The sequence below is a fragment of the Festucalex cinctus genome, chromosome 18 (genome assembly GCF_051991245.1).
Source record: "Festucalex cinctus isolate MCC-2025b chromosome 18, RoL_Fcin_1.0, whole genome shotgun sequence".
Taxonomy (NCBI): Eukaryota; Metazoa; Chordata; class Actinopteri; order Syngnathiformes; family Syngnathidae; genus Festucalex; species Festucalex cinctus.
In genome coordinates, this window is record NC_135428.1 from 15,452,025 (window position 1) to 15,473,949 (window position 21,925).

At 40.3% G+C, this 21,925-nt stretch overlaps 1 protein-coding gene and 1 pseudogene across 3 annotated transcripts in view; one reads left to right on the forward strand and one right to left on the reverse strand.

The window, feature by feature from the left end:
* On the reverse strand, positions 1-20,477 carry grm5a (glutamate receptor, metabotropic 5a). Of its 2 annotated transcripts, XM_077504520.1 has the most exons (18): positions 20,296-20,477; positions 18,798-19,070; positions 18,598-18,731; positions 17,850-18,114; positions 16,845-16,959; positions 16,483-16,732; positions 12,326-12,561; positions 12,127-12,248; positions 11,912-12,036; positions 10,538-10,706; positions 10,277-10,403; positions 10,077-10,194; positions 9,067-9,253; positions 7,244-7,402; positions 4,952-5,077; positions 4,688-4,870; positions 3,567-3,736; positions 1-2,598 (listed from the first exon to the last, which is right to left on the reverse strand). In XM_077504520.1, the coding sequence occupies exons 2-18, from the start codon at positions 19,014-19,016 to the stop codon at positions 2,001-2,003; spliced, it is 3,303 nt and encodes a 1,100-aa protein (XP_077360646.1). In that variant the 5' UTR covers positions 19,017-19,070; positions 20,296-20,477; the 3' UTR covers positions 1-2,000. The 2 variants fall into 2 exon arrangements, with proteins under 2 accessions (XP_077360646.1, XP_077360645.1); XM_077504519.1 differs by having other exon boundaries at positions 4,688-5,077.
* The window catches only part of LOC144005974 (tyrosinase-like), a 10,078-nt pseudogene continuing 8,452 nt past the window's right edge, over positions 20,300-21,925 (forward strand). The window contains exon 1 of the transcript XR_013279710.1: positions 20,300-20,902. The product of XR_013279710.1 is annotated as a tyrosinase-like (transcript). The remainder of the gene's footprint in view (positions 20,903-21,925) is intronic.

Consider the following 21,925-nt stretch of genomic DNA (forward strand, 5'->3'; position numbering starts at 1 on the left):
TTTGCACAGGAAACAGCTCAATCAAATTGTCTTAACTTTATTTAAACAATGACGACTCATTCACTTGAAACAAACTTAAATTAATAAACAATTCGCAGCTCTTGAGTTGAGCTGACTCATCTGTGTATAAACAGGAATATAAAGTGTTGGCACAAAGCTGCATGCTATCATGACCACACTGCAGTCAAATATTGCACCAATGTGTGCGTGTGTAAACATGCAGCATCACGCACAACGTAAATCCTAAAAATCATCTCATAAGAAAAATTAGTAAATTACATTCACCTAAAGAAACATCACAAAACAGAATACAATCAGACCCATCTTGCGCGTTGGGGCCAAAAAATAAATTAAAATAAAATTAAGAAGCATTTAGTCATTTAAGCCTTGTCTGTGAAACACGGGCCTTAAGCATTATAGAATAACTAACGGCGTCACTTGTTATCAAAGTTAGCAAAGACCGTTTTGTTATTTTCATGTATTGCAGAGCTTAGCTCCTCCGTACACATTAGCAAAATGGTAAAAATATATGAATAAATCGGAACAAATCACATTTCCGCCGTTACAAATTGTAAACACTTCCTGGTCCCCAGAAAAAGTCACCATAAATAAACAGAGTTGGCAAATACAAATATGAACATGAAAATATTTGTACACATTAGTAGTAGTAGTTAGGCAGTAGTAGTAGGTAGTAGTTTTGACTTATTTTCAAGTTTTCTTTGGAATGAGAACGTTCAAAGTGGGTGTAAAAAAAAAAAAAATTCTCTCGCCATCAGCTCTTGCTCAGCTTCCTTTCATTGTTATGTCATTTTCTCTTGACGGTTTTATTCGCCGGTTGCAGTGAATCCATGTCCAATCAGGAGCAGGATGTGGGAAGGTTCTGGAAAAGCTGCCATCTATGTAATTTATTTTTTAGCTACACTTTACCATTCCCATGATGATGACATCTTCACTTGATCTTTGTGTATTTCACCCACCTGCAGTAAGTACATGTCAAGTTTTCCAGGATGTGGATAGTTCCTGGAAATCTTTTCACCTTACAAAGTGATGAGGCTTAACGGAAAATTATGTTCCCAATTTCCAAGCTATGATGGTGAAAGGAAAGCACGTTCCAACTTTGGCTTCTTTTTCCTCCGTTAGCGTGTCCTATTGAATTCTACACGTGATGCAGTGAATCCATGTCAGATTAGGGACTTGGATACATCCTGTAAAGTCAGCATTTTCGCAAGGACAAAATCCTGTTCATTTTAGCATTAGCATTAGCATGTCCTCTTCACTTGAATGTTTTCCTCCGTTTTGTATAGTCTGTCTTGTTGCATTGAATCAATGATGTAAGAGCAGCGGGATTTGGCTAGTTACTGGAAAAGCTACCATCTTATGATATTCCAAGATACAAGGCAATCGTCTTCTCACTTTGGCTTCCTGTTAGCATTAGCATGTCCACTTCACTTGACGTTTTTCTCTCGCGCAGTGAATCCATGTCGGATTAGGAACATCAAAAGCCGCCATTCCCAAATTCCAAAATATTGTACAAGCCTGAAAGCAAAGAATGTTGCTGCTAACTATTCACCTTAGTATTAGCATGTCTTCATCACTTAATGCTTATCTATGCCTGATGATGTGAATCCATGTCAGATTAGATGAGGTCTATTCTCCATTTTATCCATTTATCCATGGTTTATGGTTTATCCATCCATCCATTTTCTTGACCGGTTGCTCCTCACAAGGGTTGCAAGGGGTGCTGGAGCCTATCCCAGCTGGCTATGGGCAGTAGGCGGGGTACACCCTGAACTGGTTGCCAGCCAGTCGCAGGGCAGGGACCTGGATAGTTCCTGGGGAAAAAAAAGTTCTTTCGGGAGAGATGAATTCTCGTTTACTCTTTTGCTTTCTTTTAGTGTTAGCATTATCATGTCTTTGTTACTTGACCACGAAAGGGACATATCCACGCAAAACGTTTCCACTGTTTTCAAGGCACCACAAGTTGGGTCCATGGAAAGCGTTTAGAGAGAGGAAGCACTCTGGCTGTAGTGCCGTGGCAGCAGTTGACCGTATTCCGCCTCCGAGGCGTCGGATAGCGAGCGCGAAGAGCAAGCGTCGTAGCTTCCCTCGGAGCTGAGCGAGGCATCCCGGAATGGCGACGGCGGCGTGAATACGACGAGCGCCTCGGCGCCTCGGACGCGGCACGCCAGGTGCTCGTACAGCTTCCCGGTAGGGCCGTCGGCGTGGTCGGCGGCGGCCGGCAGGGTGGCAACGTCCAGCTGGTTGAAGCTGTTGACCACGCAGTTGATTTGCTCCATGACGGTGGCGCCCTCAACCGGGCCACCCATCATGCCGAGCTCGCCCACGCCGACCACGGCGCTGATGTCGCCGAGTGGGAGCTCGGCGGGCAAAGGCCTGGGGTTGTCTCCATCTTGTAACCATTGCGATTCGACGGTCGTCGCCGCTTCGCCGCCACCTCCCGTGGAGAAAGGCTTGATAATGGCGGTCTGGTTGGCTTCCGCTGCGTCCTTTTTCTTGACATGGAAGGTCATCCTCTTCCAAAGGTTGGGCCTGTAGCTGCGCTCGTTCTGCTCCCAGGCAGCAGACTTCCCGTTGGAGCTGAGAACAAAACTCTGGTCACAATTTTCAACCTTCAATGTTTCACTTCCTGGTGTCCCCCTAACCTCTCTTACGTCTCTCCTTCCATGTACACTAATTGTAAAATCTCCTCCATTATCCCTCATCTTTCCTCGAAAGAAAAATCCTGCTCAGTTTCCCACAGGATCGACCAAAATGAGGCTGCCACTCTCCTCAGGGATGTTTTTTTTTTCTTCTTCTTCTTTTTTCTCTATTTCTATATTTTGCGTTGTTCGAGTATTGGATTCGGGATATGGGTAATTCCTGGAAATACTGATACATGAAAATGTTGGCTGTTTACAGGGAGAGGGGATGCGTGGCTTTAAACAGACTATGTTAGCAGACTTTAGGTCTGGTAATCTATTGAGAGGGGGTGCGCCAACTCCATCAGGAAATATAATGAAGGGGGTGAATGGGTTTTAACACTTTGTTTTGGTAATTTTTTTCCCTAGCGTGTTGAGGTAATTGGGGGAGGGTGGGATTAGATTAGATTAGAAAGGTGTGTATGGTTTATGAAATGTTTTTGTCTGGTGTCTCCCTGCGTAAAGATGTTGAAGGGAATACTTTGCAGCAGCTAATCTTTACTTGGATTGTTTTGAGGGTGTGTGCAAGCACGAGGGCGTACGCCAAGCGTTTCAGAATGTTGAAGTGGGGGTACGTGGTTTTAAATAAGAATGCATTTTGGTGCTCTTTTGACGGATGCACCAATTTTGGTAGGATGTTTACGCTTTTCTAGGGTGTTTGCAAGAGAGGGGGTGCGCTAACTGTCAGGATGTTAACGGTACTGAGTTGTTGTAAACGCTGGTGTGAAGCGCTGTACCAAGTCAGGATATGGAAGGTGGCGTGTGGCTTAAACAGGCTTTTCTGTGACGATTTTTTTTTTTTTTTTTAAGGATATAAATGGGAGAGTGGGGGTGTGCCAATGCGCAACAGCCACTTGGAACCCTTACCTGACATTTTCCTGCGCTGACGAGCGGCGCCTGAACAGGTTGGCCATGCTGCTGGAAGGTTTGGCCGCCTTGGCGGCTTTCTTGGCGTCGCCCACATGCATGCGCACCACCGTGGATGTGGTGAAGGCGCTGCGCACGTTCTTCTCCGGCTTGGCCAGCATGATGTACACCTGATGGCGCAGAATATAAAGGTAAAAAAAGGCGGGAATATATTCATATTCATATCACATATAAAAAATGGGGAGTAATATTTACTTGAAAAAAAACATAGTAAAGGTTTTTTTTTCACTCAGAAATTCTAAGTAAATTTTACAAAGAGTTTTGAGTACATTTGACTAGTTTATTTATGTATTTATTAAAAAAAAAAAAGCTATTTACGAACTCATGACCTTCAGCTTGGGAGACAGACATGCTACCACCTAAGCCATGCCACTCTTCATGTTTGCCATTTACTGCATTGTGTCCAAAATAAGACCAAAACTGGTCTCCTGGAGGTACAAGGATTTCACCTGACTCCAGCAATATACTAACATACAGAAGGAGTGGCATGGCTCAGGTGGCAGAGTGGCTGTCACCCAAGCTTAAGTGATACGAACGAACAGAAAAGCAGTGCCTGGCGGTAATGGCGTCTGACCTTTTTCAGAAAAGGAGTTTAATGATGCAAATGTATCACTCTTTTGAACACAAATTGTTTTTAGAAGAAAAACGCTTTATTTCAGTGACCCCAGCCAGCTTGCTGGACTATTTTCCTCTCGTCCAACACCGGACCAGAACTCGTGTCACAGAACGCTGTCAGGGGTAAGTCAGTGCTGATCGCACACACTGGAGGTGAGGATGAAATAGAGATTCATGTCAAAAAAGCCGAACTATCCCTTTAAGGTCACTCAATGCTACTCAATGCTTACATAGCTTTTTTTTTTTCTTTTTTTTTTTTTTTACAATATTGTGACCTTGTTTTTGTATCGCCAACCTCCCCACAATATCGTGACAATTATCGTATCGTGACCTTCATATTGTGATATCGTATCGTGATATTGGGGTATCGTTACATCCCTAATTGATACTTTGCAATATATTTCTTTTTTTACTATAGTTAAGGGAAGCGTAGCAGCAGTGCTTACCTTGGGCACAAACATGCAGCAGAGCGCCACGGTGGCGCTGAGGCTAACGCTGAAGCACATGGTGATGATCTTGTAGTTGGAGCCAAAGTAGATGGGCACAAAGGCCAGCCAGATGATGCAGGTGGTGTACATAGTGAAGGCGATGTATTTGGCCTCGTTGAAGTTGGCCGGAACATTCCGAGTCTGCGGTAAGAAAAAAAAACAAAAAAAAACAACAACTCCCAGAGATCGTATTGACCATATGTAGTGCGCGTGCATCCAGACCTTGAAGGCGTAGAAGGTGCAGCTGAGGATGAGCAGGCCGTTGTAGCCCAATGGCGCCACCACACCCAGAGTGGTAAGGTTGCAGATTAAGTGCACCTCGCGTATGCTGGGGTAGTCGTGGATAACCTAAATGGCACATTTAAAGTGATACACACACCACTTTCAACATCACAAAGTAGTTGATGCCCAACCGCTTTCCTTTTCAAAACAAAAGTTACACACCTCTGTCACATTCTGACAAGAGTGGGCGCAACATCCTTGTCTCTCTCGAAAAAAAAATTGTCAAAATAAAACACACTCGAGGGCCTGACCAGTTAATTGGCCGGCCAACTTAATTGTATTTCTTTTTTTAAAGCTGTCAAACGATTAAATTTTTAATCAGATTAATCGCATATTAGAATTTTGATTAATCACAATTAATCGCTTAATTAAAAAGGCTTTTCATCAAAAAAAATTTTGCCCCGCCAAATTTAAAGAGCACCTTTTATGTAGGGCTGTTCAATTAATTGAAATTCAATTACAATTTCAATTGTTACACTCCACAATTACAAAATCAGCATAATCGTGAAAAAAGATTATTAATACAAATTTTTGAGTTGTTTAAATAAATTAAATTTATACATTTGCACCTTTTTTTTTTATTTTAAATAACTAATTTAATCAATTTTGTTTCATCCTAAAGGAACTTGCGTAATTAATGTTTCAAATAATTTTATGTGTCTTAATATTTTTATTTTTATTTTATTTTTTATTTTTTTTTTCTTGTTTTGTACCAAAAAAATCATCCTACTGCACGGTGCACATGCTGCACTCCAACTTCAAGTTTTTGCGAACATAAATAAATAAATAGATATTATTATAAATATATAATGTTGTAAATTCAGTTTGGTCCAAAAGGAACTCGTATAATTATAGTGTTTCTATTTTTTTTTAATTGGTCTTAATATTTTTAAATGCTTAAATATTTTCTTGCTTAGTACCAGAAAATAATCGTTTGAATAATCGTGATTTCAATTACTGCCAAAATAATTGTGATTATTATTTTTTCCCATAATTGAGCAGCCCTACTGTTATGTGTTAATTCTTTCGACATTACTGTAAATGTTATGAGGACGCCTTCCAACATTTTTTTGATCCACTGCATACTTACTTGCATAATTTAAAATGGAGGAAAAAAAGACCCCGATAGTTTGACATGAACAAATACCCTGAATGTCATACGCAAACATTTATTAAATGCTTTAATTTAATGCATGTAGTTGTTTGTGTTAGTTGTTTAAATGCATGTTTATTGCTCAAACACAACCTGTTCTACCTTTAACGTAACCATCCGCTGTCAGCTAAAGGATCATCTGCGGTCAAAATTAACAGTGTATTTAATCTGCGTTAATACATGATTAATGTGATCACTTTTTGTGAATAATTAGTTAACGCTTTAAAAATAACTGGCTGATTAATTAATTATGAGAATTGTATGAGCAAAATATTAGAATCCGCATTGGCCTAACAAAAAAAAAATCTTTCCCAGTTAGGACCTAACACACTGCCTCCCCTACTAAACCAAAGCCCAGTCATGCAACCTTTTCAAAATTCTGGTAAAATTGGCGCACCCCTCTCTTAAAAAAAGGCAAAGCTAAGTTTAAAGCCACATCCTGGCACACCCACTCTAAACCATTGGGGAAAATAAAGCAGTTAAAAGCAATGACTTCCTTTTAGTTTCCTCATGAAGGTGGTGCACCCCTACTCCCCCCTCTAAAAAATGGTCAAAAGAAAGTTTAACTCATTCACTCCCAGCACATTTTTCGCCATTTGACTGGATTTTGACTGATTTTGTAAGGCCCACAGAATATTGTGTCCTATTGCTATCAAAACATGGAACCTACCAAAACAAAGATTAGAGTCTCTTCTTTCATCAAGAAAAAAAGAAGAATATTTCTATCTGTTTCCATTTTGAAGCAACTGGCATTAGAATATAGCACAGTTTCATCATTATTGATTATTCACAAATCTGTGTTAAAACAGTGGGAAAAAGAGCTTTTTGCAACATGGTCCAGGTTGATCCCTTATACTCTGCAGCTATGTGCTGGCCATTTTTGTAATAACTACAATTGCTTGAAGCATTCTCTTCAGTTCAGAGGCTGCATCAAAGCATTCTATATGGTCTAGCATAAAAAAAAACTTAGAAACGTATAAATACGTCTTTGGGAGCATGGTAATATTTAAAATAAAACAAACGTTTTTGGGTGCAAATGAGTTAAAAGGCCTTTCAACATCCTCCCCCCGGAAACCCACCTCTGGGGGCTCGATGACGAGCAGCGCCACAATGATGGCGAGCTGCAGCAGGATGAGCAGGAAGGCGATGACCAGCTGAGCGCAGGCGGACATGAAGCGAGGCTTCTTGGTGCAGATCTTCTTCTTGCTGCCTGCCAGGATGCGAGCGATGCGGTTGGTCTGCGTTCCAAAAAATAGATCAAGTGCTTATTGAGCTGCTGAGTACAAATATATAAAAATACGTATTGATAATCCCTCTCCCCTTCCTCACTCCCACTACAACATGTACCCCAGCCAACATTGAACAAATGGAATTCAGTGCATGTTGCTTTCATCCTCACATGGCCTCCTACACGATACGATTTCTTCATTTTCATGTAGAGCAAATGGAAATGGCATGACTTAAAAAAAAAGAAGCATCTAAAGGATTAACTCCACGTGGTTTTTGCTTTGGCTTTTGCATGTGTTTATTTAATGCTGCTACAACAGATGGTGTGATGTCCAAAATGATGATAACCTAAAAAGCACTAATTTACAACACAACAACTGAGTTGATCACTAATCTTAAAGGATAAGTAGTTTTACTTTATAGTTGTATTCACTACTTCAAATTTGTTTGATTTTTAAAATGCATTTAAATACGCATGATATTTATACAGCTTTTTTTTATTATGGTGAAGGTTTGACCCCTGAATTGATTATTTGTAAGGCAGGGACGTTTTATTTATTATGATTTTTTTTTTTTATTAATACACAGTGTCTTATTCATGCTTGTATAGCAAATTAAAAATGTTTACAAATGTGGAACTGAACACAAAAATGTTCTTTACAATTAGGGGTGTCAGGATATGAAAATTTTAATTAATTAATAGTTAACTCACGATTAATGACAAATTTTATATCTCTAAATGTACAATAAAATATTTTTTCCCAAGTTTTCATACCCTTGGTAACAAAAGGGGGGGGGGGGTTAAACTAATCGCAATTTGGCTGCATCTTTTAGTCATTGATACAGTAATTTCATAATTCATAAAATTGAGGTAAAATTAAAAAGATGTACTGTACTGTACTGTAAAAAAGGGGTGTGATGTTTTGTGTTGGTCTTTTTTTCTGTCACAAATGGCATAATTGCATTTGGAAGACGTTGGTGACAGCTCAGTACATTTTTCTTTCCATATTAAGAGCTATCTAATCTTTAACATGAAGTAACTTGTAAAATTCTGCACATTTTTAAAATTGTAAAATACAACTTGACCCCAGTCTCCACAAACATGCATTGTTATTAAATTTATTACTGCTAAATTTTAACGTGGACGTGTCTGCTGCATTATGACCTGAATTCCCCCAGTACAGACTTTCCAAGTAAGGGGGGTGGGGTCATTAGTCGCATGTTAAAAATATTAGTGGCGTTAAAGGGACTTTAAATTAATTCAAAATTAACACACTAATTTTGACACCCGAATACATGTGGTATTTTGGTTAATATTGCATTTGTGCAATATGAGTTAAGTATCAAAATCTTTTATACATCTTGGGGGCGGCCATTGTCCCACTTAAGGACGTCACAGTTGCTCAGGTAATGACCAATTACGGCTCAGCTTGCAAACGTCACATGACCAAACTCAGAAAACAGGTGAGCCGTGATTCGTTGTTACCTTAGCAACTATGTTGTCATTTTCAGTCCACAGCAAGTGGCAAAATGGCCACCCTCTGAGATGGGTAAAAACAGATGGGATTTTTTTTATAATCATAATTGTTTCCTGTGGCAAATTGGAAACAACTTGAAAGTCAACCAGAGTCACATCTTGTATTCAACTTTGGAAACGGGAAGCCATGCTTGGCACCTTGGTAACCAGGGCGGAGTAGCTCATGGCAGGCGACAGGCCGATGCCAAGCCTCTGCAGGTAGCAGTAGACCAGGTGTGGCTTGGCGATCAGGCTGAATGTGCACGCGTAGCCCAGACAAATGCCCGCCAGGATGATGTAGCACAGCTCCCGGCTGGACGATTTCACCACTGGTGTGTCCCAGAACCTGTGTGCCAATCAGATGACAGTGAGAGTCACGTGACTTGCTTTGGGCTTGCTTGTAGTGACACACTGGTTAAAGCAGCACACACAAATAAATGTCAGAACAAAATTATTTCAAGTTAAACTTAAGTCATTCACTGGCAGCCATTTTCACTGAAGCAACCCTCTTCACTTCCGGCTGTTTTACTGGATTTTGACTGATTTTGCAAGGCCAACACAATATTGTGTTCTATTGCTATAAAAACATGGAACCTACCAAAAGAAAGATTAGAGTCTCTTCTTTCATCAGGGAAAAAAAAAATTATATATATGTATATTTCTATCTGTTTTTCCGCAGCAACTAGCGTTAGAATATAGCTAAGTTTCATCATTATTCACAAACCTGTTGAAAACAATGGCCCTGGTTGATCTCTTATACTCTGCTGCCACCTGCTGGCCACTTTTTGTAATAACTACCGTTGCTTTGAGTCACCTCTCCAGGTCAAGAGGCTGCATCAAATCCTTCTGTATTCTCAAGCATTAAAAAACAATACAAAACGTATAAATACATTTTTATACGTTTTTGGGACCAAAGTTAATATTGTGATTGCAACGTAATATGCAATTATTTTATAACATTATCTTCCCATATTATTTTTTTAACAAAAACATGCAATAAATTCATCTGTATTACCAAAAATAACACCGACCAACTGAAATCAATCAATTTTATAAAATTTTATTCTACTGCATTGTAATTTTGATTTGTAGTTCAGCCCTACTTGGACCACCCGTTTTTCCATCTCATCAAGATCAACATACAGTCCAAGTGGACCCGTTTGACTTACTTGATGAAGACAGCTGTGACGAATAATGTAGCCAGCAAGCCCAGACATGCAAACGCAACGGCGGCGATGGGTTCTGGATCGCCCCAGCGCATGTAATGCACCGGGATGGGCTCGCAACCTTCAAGGAGAAGAAAAAAAACAAGAAACGGAAAGTTGCAGGTTCGTTGTGCTTTAGTAGGAGTGTTATTTTTGTTTCGTACCACGGAGGTCGTCGGTGGGCCACGAGCCCAACAGGCAGGCGCGACACGTGTACTCGTCAAACACAAACTCGTTGTCCTTGCAGGGCGTGCACGTCCAGCAGCAGCTCACCTCGCCTTTGCGGATCACCTGTTCAACATCGTTCAAAATCTATTAATGCTCTTTTTCGAGACTTTTTCTAAATTGTGACATGTAAAAATCTTGTTGGGTGGCCTTGTGTCAGATGTTGGAAGCCCAAGTAGTGTCCTTGCCGTGATCTTTACCTTAATCTGGCCCTTCTGGCAGGGCTCGGAGCAGACCGAGAATATGACGTCACTGTCGTTGTTCCAGATCTCCTGGTCGTTCATGCGCAGGCCGCCCTGGTCCCAGCTGCCCACGTGCACGTACGCGTACTCGTCCTCGGCCATTTGCTTGAAGTTCATGATCTCGTACCTGGGACCAAATGTGCTGTCAGTCGACCGTCACGTGTGTGAAAAGCGACTTCCTTGGAGGGATGTAATGATACCGGCAATATCGTGATATCGCGATATTAAAACTGCCACAATATATCGTCGTCGTCATGTCAGGTTGACTTCCATTTGTGCAGTTCTAGCACCCTCTGGTGGCTATTTTTTTTAGTGCAGTCTAATTTTCACAATGCATGTTTTGGCCCTTTTATGTTTAAAAACCATGCTAATGGTTAGATGAAGGGAAACGTAATTTGCTTGTGAACCGAGTCAATATATGTCGGAAATCAATATGTGCTTCCATTAGTAGCAAGTAAGTGCCTCAATATATATATATATATATATATATATATATATATATATATATATATATATATATATATACATAATATATATATATATTAGATTTATATATTTTTTATATATAACATTTATATTTTTCATTGATATATTGTACCAAAGCACAATATTGTTTTTTTTGTATGAGCTCTTTTTTATTTTTATCTATTTTTTTTTTTACAATATTGTGACCTTTTTTTGTATCCCCAACCTCCACACAATATCGTGATAATTATGATATCGTAACCTTCATATCGTGATATCGTATTGTGACGTTTGGATATCGTTACATCCCTACTCCCTTGTAGAGCCGGGTTTAAAAAAATCGAATAATGGATATCGAATTGATTTTCCTTTTCAAGCTCGATATCGATTCATAAAACCATGAATCGATTATTTTAATATCTCTTTTTCTCATTAATTCTTTAGAAAATAGAATTTTAAAGGCATTTTTTTGCATCGTACTGTTTTCTTGAAATTTACTGTTAACATGAATACAGAATATTTTTCTTACATTTATGAAAAACCTGACTTATTGACGCTTTTTAATTTATATTTACAATTATTGAATTTGAATTATGAAAATATTTTAATCTTATTCTTGCTTAGATCAATGTTTGTGTAACGTTTAACACCTGTCTGCAAAACTTAATTTGGAATTTAATATTTGCGGTGTTTTTATCATGTCTTTGACATTTAAGAGGAATTGATGTTCCATAATGAATCGATATTGAAGTGAAGTGAATCAAATCTGTAATAATCAAAATCAAACCGAACTTAATTCTGGTGAATCGAAATCGAATCGATTGTGGAAATTAGAATCGGTACCCAGTCCTACTTCCTTGTTCTCACCTGCCAGGTGAGTCTCCGTTCTGATCAAAGTGGATGACTTCGCCCGACACACCCGTGAAATTGGTTTGCATCAGGAAGTCCAGAAGCTGGCGGCCGTCAATGGGCCGCATGGCATTACACAGGCCCTGGACACAGCAAAACAATCCTTTATATTTTTAATATCTACCGTCCATGTACACGTACAGATCCGTATGCATTCCCTCAAAAGGACGTACCTTATATCCCGGGCAGAGCTCCTGCTGCATGGCGTGCAGACCGTATGCCAGGGAGTAGATGGCGTTAATGACGAAGCCCATCTTGGTGTCCTGGGCATACTGGTGGCGCAAGGACTCTCTCCCTGCACAGACGGGACGTTTTTTTTTAAAAGCCACTCTACTGCCACCTACAGGCACCATGCGGGAAGCTCTCTCTCACAACTGCATGTGCGGTTGTAGGCGGTGCTCTCCTGCGAGACCCCCCTCAGCTTGCACTGGAAGCGGTGCTGCCAGAATTCGGAGAACCAGGGGTCCCTCAGGTTGGTGTCGGGCTTCAGCTTCAGGTAGTAGTCGTCGAACCACGTCACGTAGGCCGACTTGAGCTTGATGGTGATGCCGCCGGCCGCCTCGCGCTCCAACCCGTCCGTCACGTCGTAACGGTCCGCCCAACCGTCGCTAAGCAGGAAGAAGAAGAAGAAGAAGAAGAAGAACACCATTGGAAACGTTTGCTGGCTGTTTTCTTCAATTCAATTTAGTTTTTGAGTTTTGTTAACTGCAGTTAGCCAGAGCATTTAAATCCAGTGATTGGTAACTGGTGTATTGGGACCAGCGTTATTATAGTTTTGACATTTTTCATTTTAGATAATTTTGATTTCGTTTTGTTTTGTTGTTTTTTTTTGTTTTTTTTAATTTAGTTTAGCTTTAATTAGTTGTCAGGGTGGTTCTGTTCGTTTTTATTAGTTTTTGTTATTTAATAAATGCTTCAGTTTAGTTTAGTTAGTTTCAGTATTAGTTTTAGTTTTGTTTTTGTTTTTTTAAATGTGTATTACTCTGCGTAATATTTAAAAAACACAATGGAAGCAACATCATCTGAGGGTGCTTTTCTATTGGCTGTTGCGAGATGACGTCACTTCTGTGTGACACACTTTCAAACGTCCTTTTTCCGGTTAATATCAAAATAAATCTCCTTAAAATCACATTTAAAATCATTAACTTAAATTACCAAAGACTAAAACTAAAACATTTTTGGTATAATTATATAGTTAATTTTAGTGAGTTTTGTAAACATAAAATGTAGTTTCAGTTAGTTTTTTTTATTTTTATAAAGCATTTTCATTTTTATTTTATTTCGTTAACAAAATTGTTTTTTTTATTTTATTTTTAGTTTTTTTTTGTTAGTTTTAGTTAACTAAAATACCCTTGATTGGAAACCAATTGTGACAGGTAATAACAATTTGCAGAGGCTTCTCAGGTTACAATTAGTGTTGTTCCCATTTTTGGCCCTCGATACAGATTCCGATACCCCGGTTTGCAGTATCGGCCGATGCCGATTCCATAGCGATACCTAAGGTTTTTTTTTCTCGACATGAAAAAGCTGTCCTGCCATTGGTTCAGAGCATTCAAGGGCCAATAGGATATCTTAGATCGGCATGCAGTGAACATGTCACATATCAGTGAATGTTGTGCACGAGCAAGACAGAAGATGCTGCATCCAAAGTCCTATATTAGCCTTGAAATGAATGGTATTGGCATGTTACTTGTTAGTACTCACGATACCGATATTACTCTTTTAATGCAGTATCGGGGCCTCTGCCGATACCAGTATCTGTATCAGAACACTAGTTACAATGGTGTAGAATCAAGCTAAAGTTAGGGTTTCAAATTAAGGTTTGAATCCAGGATGTCCATCAAGTGTGCTCGTCATTCTATTTGGTCGACTTCAACACTGGATGATGTTTGTTGCTCTGCAGAAAAAGTGGCTCCTCGGAAAGAGATCTGCTTCAAAGTTCACCAGTGTTGTGCTTTTAAGTGTGTGAGTGTGTGCATGTAGGTGGTGCAAGAACAGGCGGTGCTGCGGATGCTGCCCTGAGCGCTCGGGCGCGTGGGTTTTGCTTCGGGAGTGATTCAAAACTATCAAGAGTCAGAGCCCCTGTGTGCTTTTCCACCACGAGCACATAGCCTCTCTGAGGATGTGTTACAAAATGGACGCGCACACCAAGCTTGTGCAACTGCAGGACGCCGTTGTAAACTTTTCGCTGCGTTTTGATTTCTTGAAAAGGGCGTGCGCGTGCGGAGGTGCAATCGAGTGGCGTCCGGCGGGAGTGATGAGAATAGACATGAGCTTATTTGGCTCCAGTCCCACTATGCTCTTCATTTAATGTGTCAGGTCATGTGGTTTTCAGTTGGCTCTCACCAGACGCTTCATTAGGTACCACCTCTCCACTACAATAGCAAAATACAAGTGCTGAATCGAACGTGATGGCAATGATTAAAGAAAGCATTCATTATAATTGTCTCTTTCTTAGGCTTGAAGCCCTATCACTGGCTACAAACCTTAATTTTGAAACCCTATTATGAAACATTAACCCTGGCTTGTACCCTAACTCTAACCCGGTCTTCACAACTAATTTGAAACTCTAATCCTGAATTGAAATCCTAATTTAAAATCTCAGCCCTGAAACCCTAATTTGGCACCCTAACCCTTGTTTAAAAGCCAAAACCTGGCTTGAAACCCAAGTCCTTGTGTGAAACCCTAATCAAGGTGTGAAACATTTAATTGAAACACCCTAATTTTAAATGATGATCCTGGCTGGAAAATGTTGATCCTTGATTCATGCGAATAGTTTCCCCTTTTTTTCTTTTTTGCCTCCTCAGACTAAACTTTTCAGTTGTTTTGCAGCTTCTGCTATGAAAGCAGTAATTGTGTGTTGACATTCAAATTGATTTCCGTTGTTGTAACAAATGGGGAAAGGGGAAATTAACGTATGCCATAAAGCAGTCAGCACATTTGTAGTGCTTTTGTGTTCCTACCATCCTCCTCAAAGTTGCTGAGTGCCAGTAAAAATGATACAGACCCCCTAAGGCCATGGCAAAGCTACCATTCAACTAGTTTTAAGTCTGTTTTTCATCAGAAGAGGTACGATTATATTTTATGAAGGTTGAAATTTTCTTTAGTGCTACTTTAAACCAAGCCCCACACATGTTAAAAATGTGACTTAAAACATCACCTGTAGTTACATGATGGCGACGACAATGACGATTAGGGGTGGGAACCTCAGGGTACCTCACGATACGATACGATATGCGATACAAGGCTCACGATAACGATTATCTCACGATATGACGATACCGCGATTATCACGATATTGCTCAGGTAATAAATCCACAATAATCTTCGATAAAACTACTCGAGACATAAACGGATGTTTTTCGTTGAGAAAATAATTTCTTTTTGTGCCATCACTGAAACACAATATTAAAACTGGTAACTTGTTCACAGTGAGTACTTTAGTGTATTTTTTTTAAACTAATAGAAATATCTTCTGAACAGAGACAACTTTTTGTGAACAAATTTGTGTCATGCAACATGTGAGTCAGTTACAGTCAACTGTTTAATTTTATAAACTGACATTTTTTTTTGTGTAAGATTGTAAAAGTAAATAAGTAAAATTATTTAAATATTAAATCCATTTAAATCAATATTTATTTCCTCAGACATTCTTCAAAAAGTCAAAACAAAATGTCTTTAAACGTTAAAATTTAAGGTGTAACACACATTTTTCATAGACATGTATGCAAAACTGAGTTAGTTGCTGGGCAAATAAATGTATTATACAAGTAAAAGTAAGATCCTGAGTCTTCTTCGCCTGAAGACCGTACATTTCCGTGGCACTCTGATGAGGTGCTCCCCCTAGCGGCCTGCCAAGTAACTGCTCAATAAGTAATGAACTATGGAGCCATTATAGTGGCTGTATATTCACTACAAATATCCCAATACTTACGTAGGCGTATCCATAATCTATCGGGAGACAAAGGATAACGATTTATCCTGGTATCGATATATGTCGTTACACTCCTCATGACGATGTAGCCATTTCATCTTATAAACACGCTAGCAACAACATGGAAGTCCAAAAGCAGCGCAACACACACGTGAACACATTTGGCGTGTGCGTTACTCTACGGCGAATGGCGTGTTTTGCGATATGTAGTTCAAGGTCACTTTACATGTTTCTTGTCCTCCCGCTGCAGCCCACATGTGTGTCTGCTAATGAGCAGAATCATTTATAGAACGCCGGGCAACCTTAAAATAAAGCACCTTCTTGGGAGACGCGGCCAATACTGTGGCTCCATCAACCCCCTCGCTTGCTGCTTGTTCCTCTGCCCACCAGCAGATACGACCCCCCCCCACCACCACCACCACAATCAGCCCGCCCTTCCACTCCTCCACATGCTTTCCTTCCATCCAACTCTTGAACACATTTAGAAAAGCATAACAGAGCAAGCGTTACAGAAGAGCAGTACCTTTTGGTTTCCATGGTGATGGATGACGGATGGGATGTATATGACGAGAACGAGCTCTCTTCGCAGTCTCACCTCCCCACCAGCAGGAAGTCACCCACCAGGCGCTGGCGGCGCATGGCCGCGAGGATGCCTCGCACGGTCATGCCCTCGCAGAAGCAGGCCACCACGCGGGCTTTGGGCAGGTGGGCCCGTAGCTTGTGCAGCAGCCGGTCGAAGGCGCGCTCGCCGGCGTTGCTGTAGATCTTGTCCGAGTGCGCGATGCAGATGCCCTCCTTGGCCGCCATGTCCTTGAACGCCTCCATGCCGCTCTCGCCGTAGTTACCTGTGGGAGGAAGTTGACAGTGAAGAAAGTTAAAATGTGAGGCGCAACAAGAATCTTGAAACCTTAACGCAGGCTTGAAAGTATCAATTTGCTACTAATTTTTGGGTCTTACCCTCGGTGTTTATGGCAGACACGTAGCTCCAGTTGTACCTCTTGACAATATCCACCATTGCTCTGGCCTGCTGCATGTCTGACGGCACCACCCTCATGAAGTACTTAAACAGGCTCTGGAAGAAGGACACGCTTCAAGATGGAGCCTTTGTCTATAAAAAGTGCTGTCAAAATTCACCTTTCGCTAAGCCACGCCCCAAACATGAAATTGACAGGTTTAATGATCCCCCCCACCCCCAATATTCGATTCATTTTTTGCGCTTTTAAAGAGTTGTGAAAAAAGGTAATCAGTTGTTAGCTTGTTAAGGTGGAAGTCACCCCCCCAAAAAAAAATAAAAAAAATTTTTTTGACAATATGTTCTATGCAGCCCCACTAGTCTAAATATGGTATTTGGTTAATATTGTGTTAGTGGAATATGAGTTCAGCGGCAAAATTCAGCCGTTTTTATCCATCTCAGGGGGCGGCCATTTTGCCACTTGCTGTCGACTGAAGATGACATCATTGTTGCTCAGGTCTCAAGTAACAACCAATCACAGCGCAGCTTCATAAAACAGATGAGCTGTGATTGGTCGTTGCCTGAGCAATATTGATGTCATCTTCAGTCGACAGTAAGTAGCAAAATGGCCGCCCCCTGAGATGGATAAAAACAGCCTGATTTTGCTTCAAAATTCATATTCCACAAATGTAATATTAATCAGAATGTCATGTTGAGACTAGTGAGCTGACATATAACATATTGTCAAGGAATTTTTAAAGTTGACTTCCGCTTTAACCAACATGCTATAGTTAGCCCTACGAATGTGAGGCCAAGTAATACTATCCATTACAACTTAGCAAGCTAGGCTAACGAGTGTGTCTATCCATTAAATACTAAAAAAATGCCACTGTCTTCCCTGTAAAGTGATTTTACACAATTTTTAGCTCATTCAATAAACTATTATGATACTACCATGTTTAGTGAAATGTGACGCGATCATTTGTTAGGCCAAAAAAAGTTTCCCTGACCTTGTCACTGAGAGTCATGCTTGTGGCCGAGTAGGCGATCTGCGGGATGTTGAAGAGCTGCAGCAGGTTCTGCACCTGGATGGCCACCGAGCTGGACCCTGGCCCGATGAGGCCCACAATGGGCTTCTTGCTCTGCGGCAGCGCTGCAATGCCACCAGGTGTGGCACACCTGGCCTGGCTCTCCTCCTCCTCGCTGGACACCAGCGTATCCCGGATGAACTCGATGCTCTGTTCCAGGGCCACGGCCGAGTGCCAGCACGAGTCCCTGCGGGGACAAACAAAAGGTGTGCCTCAGGGGTTTATCCTTTTTTTTTTTTTTTACTTTTCTCTTATTTTTCTTTTTTTCAGGGGTCTATCCTAGCACCAATCTTAGTCACACTTTATATCACAGTAGAAAAAAAATAACTGTTTTTTTTTTTTAATGCAGACAGTGTAGGCACAAATAAAAATTGGCTCACTATTTTATTTAATCTTTTGTGTTAGTGTTTTTTCCAATCCTTTTTACAGTACTATTCACCAGTTATATATATTTTTTTTATATTAGTGTCTGTGGATGCAGATTTTTTTTTTTTTTTTTAATATTGGTGTGAAAGAACATTTTCTCTTTAATTAATAATGTTGGTGTCAGTAGGGATGTTTTGGGGGATTTTATAAAATAGTGTTATTGTGGATGGATGAGACCAAATATCTTTAGTAAGTGTAGAGCTCCAAATAGCTTCGAAATGTCTTGCAAATGTAAATGATTTACCTGATCTCACATCCCAGAGTGATATTAGGGAGAATGTTGGGATCGGCGTTGATCCGATCTAGTGTGTGCATCATGGCCTCCACCCTTTGGATCCCATACTGCTCGCGCACCGCCCCGCACTTCCTCTCGTGCACCTGCGAGAGTCGGCCATACAAACGTCACATCGCACTTAACGCTGACAACCAACAGTGCCCACCCACCTTGTCTGCGGGCGGCTGGTGATGGACGGAGAACAGGGCTCCAATGATGATGTCGCCTGGGATGCGAGCCAACACCCGTCTCTCGTTGTTCTGGGCGCCAACCCCGACCCGATCCCTCCAACCCAGTTCGGCTTCCAGCAGGACGCTGGCGGCCAGCAGCCGCACGTACACCCCCAACTTCCACACCATCTTGGCGCTCCTCCTCATACCTGCCGCCATCTTCTCAGAGGTGAGGTCCACATGAGTGCTGCTCACTGGTATCGTTTAGAAATTCTTGAAGATAAGGATAGCAGAATTTTTGCATTTATACAACAATTTAATGTAAACATTCCCAAAATACACCAGCATACTGCTGTCCATGGTGCTGAAGCCAAAAGCAATGAAGCTGGAGCATGGCCAATGAGGGCTTGTGGGTTGAACATACACACAATGCTTGCTTTCATTACCACCACCAAGGAGCTTAGGTTTTAATCTCCATTTGTTTGCTTTTTGTTTTTACCTCAAAACAAAGTAGCTGGTGATTTCAATGCAAGTTTACATTACAGGTGTATGTATTCTTGTAGAAATACAATTCCATTGCAATGACCAGTATCAGGATATATTTTATACTTGACTTGTCGCCCCCCTCCACCACCCCCCAAGAAAATATCGCCGTATTACAGTTTCATCCCTCTTAAAATATAATTTTTCTCCCTGTAAAATAGATTTTTTTTGGTGTATTATAGCAATTTAATAAATCTTGTACCCGATTTCATTCTTATAAAATTGACTGTTTTTCTAGTAAAATCATGACTTTTCCCCCATTATATTGCAACCTAATATTATAGAAAAACTGCTTGTAAAATTACATTTTTCTCATATTACGATTACAACTTCATTCTTATGAATGTAATATTTAATAAGAATATTTTCTTGTCATAAAGATCCAACTCATTAAAGACTTTTTTTATGTGATAATAAAAAATTATTTTCATCTGAGTTTTCTAAACAAAACACTTATTTTAAAATAAAAAAAAAATACTTATTTTTGCATGTGATTTCCACACAATTTGGTCCAGACTACTACATTACTCTATAATAAACTATTTGTAATTAGCTTTTGATTTTTTTTTTCTTTTGTCATTTAGCAACCTTTGTAGATCCAAATTACTTGAAATGAACTACAGTACACTGTATTTTTGAACAGGTGCCTGCTGGCACAAGTCCAGCAAGTGTAGGTGGTTTAGAACAAGCTTGTTTATGATTTTGTGCGAATTAGTTGAATATTCAATATTTTGTGGCTTTGTTATTTTAAGAGTGCAGGTGCTATGAGTGAGCTCAGCTACAACTAAATGCAAATCGCAAAAGAAGCATATAAAGCATGCATTTTGAGCCTTATTCTAGACTATCTGACTCCTAAATCTATAAATAAAAACACATTACTCTCCAGCTATGCATTGATATGAGTTGCTCTGAAACCATAAATTAGTCATCCTCAAACTTTTTTTTTTCAGCCTACCTGCTGTCCTCCAGCCTCCAGGAAGAAGTCCACGCTGATGCGAGCGTCTCCATCACAGGGAAATTGTTAATAATCTTAAAGTCGATACATCATATCTCTTCTGGTTGGAGCACATTTAATAAGAACATCACTACCAGCAGAAGCACCAGCGAATACCCGCACCTACCTTCCCCCCGAACTGTCTCTGCCTTCATCGCCCCCGCTCCCTCCCACTCAAGCACGTCTTCGTCAGCGCAGTTTCACCAGGGATGAAAGGGTTAGCTCTAACACTTGACGCACATGCTTTCTAACATTTTTTTCCTCGTCCATCAGTAGTTAAATACAATATGGCGTGTACTGTAGTACAGAATGTAGTACAGTCTGTGATATGAACACAATTTATCTTTGAGGAGCGGCGATTTGCAGTTGTTTTTGTGTCCAAGTCTCCCCAGAGGTCGCCATTTAAGCTGAATATAATTGATTGCGTGATTTAGTTAGAACAACAAACTTACTTTACAGGTCGGCCATTTTACCTCGCTTTTGGCAGAGGATGGGTTTATTAGGAAACTAATGCGCATGTGTGACTGGAGCCGGAAGATGCTGCGCCCCATTAGTTCGTCTTGTCGAGGTGAGTGGTTGAGTTTGGCCAAGTGACGGTTTATTTGTCCTTTATTTGAAAATTCTGCGTTTTTGAACCACCACAAACTTTATGTCGAAGATATTAAAGTGCACCGTGTCGAAAGCAGACTGCACTTACAGTATTTGTTTCCAGTGGCGTGCCAATGGAACCAAATCACAGAAAATTTCAAATTTTGATATTTCCGCAATGCAAATGCGTCCTTCGTGAAAACAAACGGCGTAGTGTACATTTTTTGTTTTGCCCGTGACTACTGACTAGCATACAAACCAGGCAGGTTATTTGTCAAATGTCATTCATTTTGTACTCAAAATAATCCTTGCTTTTCATTGTGCGGAGAGCGCCCTTTCACTGAATAAGACCGTCATTTTGACTTGTGACGTCACATAAACTCCATATGAACGTGCTAATTCTACATTCATGAAACTATAAACAGGTGGAGATATTGACTTTGGAACTTTTTTTTTTTTTTAATTTAACAATTTGAAACCAATGATTGCCCTTTGGGCACTACTTTTTGTATGAAACTTTGGAATCCTACATTAAAGAAGAGCTTTACATTGCACATTATTTATATTGCACATTCACAAGACAACTCTGTGCTTTAGCAGTCACGAGCATAATAACACTTAAAACATTTACAAACAAAACCCCTAAAGAGCAAAAGTAGCTTATTCAAATGACCAAAAAGAACATACATTGACAACATTTAAATGCCTAAAGGATCTCAAGAAACCCAAAAGAACCTGTTGGTGCTGAAGTGAGTTGAGGGACTTAGTGGTTTGCCATCTTACAGCAGCTAGTATATACTGTATGTTCAATAGGAATTTATTTGGCTTGATTGTGGTGCCTATGTCTGAGGTCAGTTTGACATCAAAGATAATTTTGTGGAAATTGATGACCCATTTTCAATGACTATTGTCCTAAGAGACAACACTGGCATTAATTGATTTAAATGGCACCTTAAATATAATTTACTCATCCATCGACCCAAACCCCTGCTTTCGGCCCTGC

Excerpts from the sequence above, each read along its gene's own strand:
- grm5a (XM_077504519.1), bottom strand. The coding sequence starts at position 19,016 with ATGGCGGCAGGTATGAGGAGGAGCGCCAAGATGGTGTGGAAGTTGGGG. Across the intron at positions 10,404-10,537 it reads GCCAGAAGGGCCAGATTAAG|GTGATCCGCAAAGGCGAGGT; the intron begins GTAAAGATCACG and ends GATGTTGAACAG. Across the intron at positions 7,403-9,066 it reads ACTCCGCCCTGGTTACCAAG|ACCAACCGCATCGCTCGCAT; the intron begins GTGCCAAGCATG and ends TTTGGAACGCAG.